An 8,117-nucleotide genomic window follows, 5' to 3' on the forward strand; every position below is an offset into this window, starting at 1 on the left:
TAGACCTTTGCCCACCAATACCTGCAGAAATTCCAAATAACTTGGTTTCAGTCAAGCACAAATTGAGAAAGAAAAAACCATCAAAGTATTACAACCCATGTCCGGACATTCGGCAGCGTAATATTCTTACCTCAAATACGAGTAAGGCCGTACTTTTACCAAATGGAAGCATTTGCGATAAACCCGTCAAAGTCAATGGGAATAAAATTTTTGTGAAATCCACATGCTCATTTGACTCCCTTGTGCATATCTTGATGACCGGTGCGCTAGACAACCTCGAATACGCCAGCATCCTGAAACAATCATCGAATGAAACTTTGCAATTCGTTTGGGCACTCATTAACAGCGGAGTCACAAAAGAGATTTTACAACAAAGAGCAGAGCTTCTCAAACATTTGGAGTACCCCTGTTTGCCCGGACCAAACACAGAAAACAGAATCTTTTCATATTCCTTAAATGCTTGGGACAGTATTGCAAACATGGTAGTAAAGGCTCTGGACTCATGTCCCAGCGTTTGCATAACTGAAAAATGTACTGGATGCGAAGGCTTATCACATGTTCAACACTATCTTACCCCAAATCATAAGAAGATAGAGATGAATGGTTTTGAAGCTTTAGAAGATGCTCTAAACTTTCAACCAGTGCAGCATGGTATTTTGTGTCGACGATGCGGATCAGAATCAACGGCACACATGAAACTAAATATCCACGTTCTGATAGATCTTGACATCCGTTCGAGTACCGAGTTAGGCGTGGCTAAAACAGGATTGAAATGTAAATTAACACAGTTGCCATCATCTATAACTTTCAGAGTTAGCGAAGAATTGCGGTCGACGTACAGGTTAGTTTATTTTACTTTTCAATTGATATGACAAATCTGCCTCATTCAAAATACCACATGTCATTTTGCAGATCCATTAATTTCTTTCCTCTTTTTTGAGCCTTAATAAAACGAAATAAAAAAACAGGAAGCACTTCCTGCAATGCCATTTAACAGATTTCTGAAGGTTTTGAAAAAATTGACTGGGAGACATAACCTAAAACTATTGGTAAAATGGTTTTGTTTAATGACATTGAAAAACTCTATAAATGTATATGCGTTATTTGTTGATAAGGTTCAGGTCAGAACGCTGCTGCATATAACCTGCGGCAAGGAGGGGTGTTACAATTTCAAAATACAGAATAAAATAACCTAAGAAAACTAGTAGCTATATTTGTATATGAGCAGCCCAATGTAGAAAGAAATAAAATAAAGTACATAATTACCGATTGGCATCATTGCTATTACAGGTTGATTGGAGTTACAACGTACAATGCTGCTCATTTTGTAGCGCACTGCCGTCGATCGATAGGGATTTGGCAATTGTACAACGATATGAATTTCAAAATCGTGAAGAGCGTGCTGAGCAAGGATGTTGAGCCACATCTGGCCGTGTACCTGTGTGAGAAACATCTGTGATATTACATGCAGACAAAACCCTCAACTATCTTTCATGAAATTCACTATTCGGACATACGCATGTCCCATGTCGCATATACAGAAACATTTTACACTATGTGATGTGAAAAGTCCAGTCCTAATGTATGTACTTATAAAATCATTTCATAATTACTTGAGGCCAGAGCATCGCTGAGTTTATCCAGTTTTTGGTTGCAAGAATTCACAAAAATGAATTATTTCCAATTTTGATTTATTATTTTTTATATTTAATTTATCATGAATATTTCGTTCACGTCAAAAATTGATGCCAATTTCGAAATTTTATGAAAATGTTGAATTTATTTTCTCACCTTACTTATTTCAACAATTTTTTAACGTTCTTATGAGAGTCTCCTTTGATTTTGACTCTAAAGCCATCAGATTCATGTAAAACTTAAGCTATTTGTTCATTTCCCTTTATATATCTAAACAACATATTTTTCTGCATATTGCCAAACGTAGATAAGTGCTCGATTTCTAATGAATTCCTCATATTGGCTTCGTACTGAGAAGCCCTGATTTATGATAGCTTACCACAAAAATTGCTATGACGCGTAATAAATACTCCATTTCCGAAAAACACGTTCGGAGCAGGCTTTATTTCCAATCAGCCAACGTGCTGCAATGAATATGTAGTTGAAAAAATGCGCGATGAATATATACTACGTAAATGTACAGTACTCGCGATTCACGAAATTATGGAGAAAAATATAGTAAAACGAATAAATGACAGATATAAAAAAGGAGTTGGTCTACTATTTCCGCCATTTTGCGTTTGAGCTCTTAGCTCTTGGTATGCTCGGTATGTACCACGTATGTACGGTATGTATTCACCATAGATGTCGCGCCGCTATAATTATTGCACTTTCCCTATTGCTATTCATTCTTTCTTGTCTCCTCCTTTTTTTAGTAGCTACTATCTCCCTGTTGGGGCATATTCCAAAGCCTCCTACTACTATATATGTTCTATTTTCTGTGACACGATTGCTCAATTTATAATTCAAATCAAAACATTCAACATATTCAAATCAAATCAAAATTCAATCAAAACAACAATATTATTAGTGTAAATAATAGCTAGTGGTATATTTTCATTTAATTTACAATCTATATAGTACAAAAATCTATAACCGCATATCTTTTAAATTTTCATGTGAAGTCATTTGTTTTAATTATAGAAATAAAGGACATCGACATTTTTTTTACGTCTGACAATCGATTAGGAGATTTAGAGATTCAACAAAGTTTATATTTCGTTTATATTTATGAAATATTACATAATTTTTCGTTACACGACATTACAGGGTTGTATCGTACATAACTCGACCTCAAGGTGAGCGGCAAATTTTGCACCTAGCTGGACAGGACGCTGATCGATCGAAAATCATTTTCAATTAAATAATTCTGGCCATGAAATGCTCTAAGAATCTATAATATTTAATAAAAGACAAAATTTAAAGAATTACTGATAGACGCAGGATTGTTGCACTTTCAGCGTGTGCAGGGCAGATGTTGTCAAGGAAGTGCTGCTGGCGCTGTTGAAGGACAATTTATTATTAAAAAACTAAAAAAAAATAGTACCCTTACAATATTCGAGGCATGTAAAAACTGTGCATGTGTCACAGCAGGCTGTGAATACTTGTAACAAAAGTCAGAAAATCTAGTTTATACCGATATTTTGATGGAGCAAAGAATATATCCACAATTGAACGTTGATTTGATTTGTTCGCTTTTCAATTTTTTTGCTTGCCTCAAAAACACTGGTTATAAAAGCTGCGGAAATTTATACAGCCAAAACAATTCAATGGTTTCAACACAACGTTGAGAAATTTTCTAAAATAATCGGTAAACAATAAAAATAAATGCTTGATTGAGCAAAACACTTGTGCTCGGGATTACAAATTGCAGACGTATATATATATCAATCAAAATGTGCGATCTGTATTGTATAACAGGTAAAAAAAAGAATGTTGTTTATAAAAAGTAGAAATATACGCGTGTGCAGTAAAGAATGAATGTATATTTAATAATAAAGAAAAAATAAAAAGATCGACCAAAAATTTTACATTAGTTATCAGACACCTTAAGTTGACGGTTTTTTTATTATTATTGAATTGCATACACGTTATACGTTTTTTACATCTCCATCGTTACAAGCTTTTCGCTTGTCGCACATGTTTTTTTAATTATTTTTTTTGTTACTCGAGCGAATTGAATTCCATTAATCTAATTTTTTTTCCTAATTTATGTTTTATTGTTAAAAGAACTCCTCGTGTTCTTTTGGAAGGGATACCACCGAACTCTGCAAAATCCAAGAAAATAAAATAACGACGTAAATTTTGCATTCAAAACAAATGAATAAAGATATACACAGCAATGATTTATATTCCAGATTAGATGAATTAGAAATTTAAGCTTCCAACAATTGCATTTTAATGATTTCTACAGTGAATGCATTGTATAGATTCGATTTCAGTAATTCACAATATTAAATCAAGAATTTAAAACTTGATACAGCTGCAACTGGTGAAAAAATGAGATTGGTAAAATTATGATGTTTCCAATTGAATTTAACAAATGTGAAAATAAAGATTGAAAAAATGCTTGTCTTGTTGATTCATCTTACCATGTTTTGTCACCTTTTTTTCAAGGAGTCTCTCAAGAGTTCATCATTGCGGCGGGGCATCATTGCATTCGGTGTTTTTATCTTTAAACATCAATAGAGAGCTGTGCGCACCTTTTACACCATGACAGTGACGAGCTTGTGTCAAGTGCAGATCCTCGCAGATTTGTTTTCTCATTACTCTTTAAGAAAATAAAATATAACAGTTGAATCATAGCAGAGCATATTATTTGTAAGTTCAAATATTTTTTCAATTCATTCGACACAAATAATTTGAAAGGATATCTGCTTGAGCCAAATATTGAGCAACATGAGATAACCTTGCAATAGTCAAGAGGATGGAGTAACCGATTGTCTGTTGATTACCAGCTTTTACATCAAGATAACGCAGCAACGTTATATACAAATATGGCTCTTGAATGTGTTTGCATTAATATTTCCAAAGTTTATTAAATCATTTTATTTTTATTAATTCGCAATTACTACGAATTATAAAGTCATGAAAAAGATACATTTTCGCGAAAATAAAATTAAATACTTTACGTTTATAACAATAAGCGACTAAAATAAATCGAAAGCATTTTTATTATGTTCTCGTTTAATTCAAATTACTAATTCATATAAAAATCGATAAAACATGCATTGCCATTGCGAACAACCGAGTGCATATATGATGAATTGTATAAAAAAGTTGAGGACAGGAACAACAATAATGTTAAACTATTATGATGAGAAACGAGTAAACAATTATTATTGATTTTAAATTATTATTATAGCTTCGTTTAACTTATTTTGTATACTTAGTAATCTTCAGAACCATTTCCAAATTAATAACCTCACTCAGTTTATTCAAAACAAATCCCGTACCGCATTCGGGTATCGCCATCTCCCTATTAGTTGACAACCTCACTCGGAAATTCGGTAGTCGTGCCAATCGTGAAAATTATCGATGAAAATGCTCAGTGCGACATCTAGGTTCAGCATCTGTAAACGCTTGCTTTCTTTTCACATCTCACCTCGACATTTTTTTCATTTGGCCGTTGAATCTTTTCACCGACCAATCAGAGCGTTCTAATTACGTCACCATAAGCATCACCACGGGGGATTTTCTAGACTGAATATTGAATTCTTTTTTTTATGTTTATTAAATGAATTACTGATTACCAAGGGTTGTAACTTGTCGATTTGTGACCACCAAGTGATTCTGCATCGATTAAGCATATTATCCAAGTCCTTTCACAGTAAAATTAATTTTGGCCGGCTAACTTGATGCTAAAAATTAAAATGATGTATTTATTAAAAATTAAAAACCACCAAGCATTTTAATTGCGCTACCATCGACCACCACGCGACCACCTTGAGATATTAATTATTAAAAAGTTGAAAATTCAAAGTTGCCCGGCTAACTTTATGACACTAAAACTTTCCAGGTAAAACTACCAAATGACTAGTGTAACGCTCCGAGCGGGAATTATAGTAACTATTATTTCGAATGATTTAGTTTTGGGTGGGTTCGATTGATAAGGAGTTGAAACTCGCCTTGCGAATTTCTCTTCAATAACTCAAGACAAAGATTTAAATGTTTGATGAATATATTGACGAAAATATGGATCTTGACTCTTCGGCTGACAACAATGTTCTCTCTAATTCTATTCCGTTCGACACTCAGTCTTACAATCTTTTTGATTCTCACGCGCAAACTCCGTACGCTCCGCTCATACGCGGACCAATCACGTTGTTCTTCATTCTCCCACTCATTCGAATTCTAGGGTCTCACGACCCACGCCTCGGTTTCACTCGCTCGCTTCACAATGACACAATACCCTTATTATTCTAAGTCCTTAGCATAAGAGTGACGATGGATATGTCTTAGCCTAATGTTTATAAGATGAAAGTGGGTAAAAGTATCGTATTGGAATACTAGAACTATTTATATAAGAAATCAAAGAAAGCCTTATTTCGATACATTTCAACGTATGGAGATTATTATAATGTAAACTATAAGAATGAGTTAGTCAATACGTTCATATTTCTTATCGACTAGCGGTTATTGTTTATACTATACTTATATATTAGTCACCCAAGTCCGTCACGTTCCTCTCATTTATTAATATTTCAATGATCAAATTATCAAATCCGTATGAAATGTTAAAGTACGAAATTCGCGGTTCTTAGCACAGAAATCAGCGCACTCTGGTGACGAATTACGCATTCGTCACACCCACTGTCTGTTGACTCCAAAATCGTCATCTTTTCCGTTGATTGAATCCATCCACCGACCAATCAGATAAGGTAATTGCAAAAATAATTACCAAGCATTCTTATTACGCTACCAAGCACCACCACGCGATTATCTATTGAATGACAGTCATCGCAATCGAATTGAATGAAAATGAAATATTTGGCCGGCGTTAGACTTAACCCATGCACCAGACTGAATAAAGCTGAAATTTATTTTTAATATTTATTGAATGATCTACTAATTTAAAAAGGTTTTAACTTATCCGTTCAGAACCACCAGGCGATTCTGCATCGATTAAGCTATCCAGGTAAATCATTTAAGCTATCCAGTAAAATCATTCATTGAAAAATATAAAATACCAAGTGAATTACATTATCACAGGGACCACCACGATGACCAACTGGAAGTATTTATTAGGTGCGTTCCACTTATCGCCGCCGTAACGCCCGGACGACGGCTACTGGGATAGGATATTGGGGCATTTTGGGCGTTTTGGGCGATAAGTGGAACACACCTATTATAACAAAGTGGAAAATTAAAAATTTGCCGGCTAACTTTACGACAGTCAAATTTCGAAAGTTAATAAAAATTAGAAAAGCGCAAATAGTTCGGCTAAATTTACGGAGGTGACCGTGCATCGAACCATGGCTGAAGAGGAGTCATTCCGTCATTCCGTTGGCCAGGTTGGGCCAGGCTAGTCTCACTGAAATAGACGGGTGTCTAGCCGAAAAGAAAACGACTCATTAATTTACAAAAAAAGAAAGGCGACGAGTGACATTCGATTAATTGGCTATTTCTGAAATAAAATGTTACTATCACGAGCTGTTCCGCTATTCAGAAAAGCCCGACAGAAGTTTTCGGCAAAAAAATCCGTAGGAAATGTACTACAACGTTCCAGTCACGGTGGTGGGTTAGTAAGAATTATTATTTTCAGGTTATGCAATGATATAAACATTTTCTTTTTACACTCACACATTTTTCGTATTATCTGTAGAACATTTATTCTTTATTAATTTAGTAGTTTACAGAGACTTTTCTCGCTTTATTCAGAACAAGTACTGAATATTTAAAAAAGTAATAAATGATTCATAGATATTTCTATCGTGAAATTCCGGATCCACCCAAGGTAGATATTATCTTCGCTGAGATCTTTGGGGGCATAATGTGGTGGTGGATATTATGGAATTGTTGGCACGATTTCGGTCACATTGTTGTAAGTAACCAAATTCATTTCATTGTAAACGAATTTGAGGCAAATTCATGAAAAAAATTGTATTTTTTCATTACCAACAGGGTGAGTACGATTATCCAGATCCAGCAAAATGGACTGACGAAGAATTGGGAATTCCTCCTGAAGATTGAATAGGATATGCTACATGAGGCCCAATCTAAACAATCTTATAACCATCAGATTCTATAGATTTTCTTGTCATTAATTCTGTATCAACAGGTCCTGTAGGTGCAACTCAAATTGTACATTGTTTTTTCTGACCTCATTAAATGTCTTTAAATCTATCTTTTGTTTATTCACAACACGATTTTAAAAATTATTCGTTTTTCAATTGAAAATTGAAAGTTCTGTGTATCAATTTCTAATGTTCATTCTTAATTAAAAAAAAAAATGTTTGAAAAATTTTGATTTTGAATAAAAAAAATTAGCTTCTAAAGATCCTTTAGTTCTTGGTACATATTGATACTTTCAGATTGTTTTTCAAACATCCTTTATTGTGATTTACAGTATCCAGTCGAAGATAACAAACTCACATTTTGGG

General features: G+C 34.1%; 1 protein-coding gene and 1 long non-coding RNA gene across 3 annotated transcripts; both read left to right on the forward strand.

Moving 5' to 3' along the window:
- The first annotated feature begins 1,459 nt into the window (after nt 1-1,459).
- On the forward strand, nt 1,460-4,083 carry LOC122407599 (uncharacterized). Of its 2 annotated transcripts, none has more exons than XR_006260237.1 (2): nt 1,460-2,282; nt 2,785-4,083. It is a non-coding gene; the product is annotated as an uncharacterized lncRNA (long non-coding RNA). The 2 variants fall into 2 exon arrangements; XR_006260236.1 differs by lacking the exon at nt 1,460-2,282 and adding an exon at nt 2,321-2,563.
- A 2,717-nt stretch (nt 4,084-6,800) lies between these two features.
- LOC122407823 (NADH dehydrogenase [ubiquinone] 1 beta subcomplex subunit 2, mitochondrial-like) lies at nt 6,801-7,860 on the forward strand. Its single transcript, XM_043414256.1, has 3 exons — nt 6,801-7,255; nt 7,438-7,558; nt 7,639-7,860. Exons 1-3 carry the CDS (start codon nt 7,152-7,154, stop codon nt 7,705-7,707), a joined length of 294 nt encoding a protein of 97 aa, XP_043270191.1. The 5' UTR covers nt 6,801-7,151; the 3' UTR covers nt 7,708-7,860.
- The last annotated feature ends 257 nt before the right edge of the window (nt 7,861-8,117 follow it).

Source organism: Venturia canescens, chromosome 3, assembly GCF_019457755.1.
Source record: "Venturia canescens isolate UGA chromosome 3, ASM1945775v1, whole genome shotgun sequence".
Lineage (NCBI taxonomy): Eukaryota > Metazoa > Arthropoda > Insecta > Hymenoptera > Ichneumonidae > Venturia > Venturia canescens.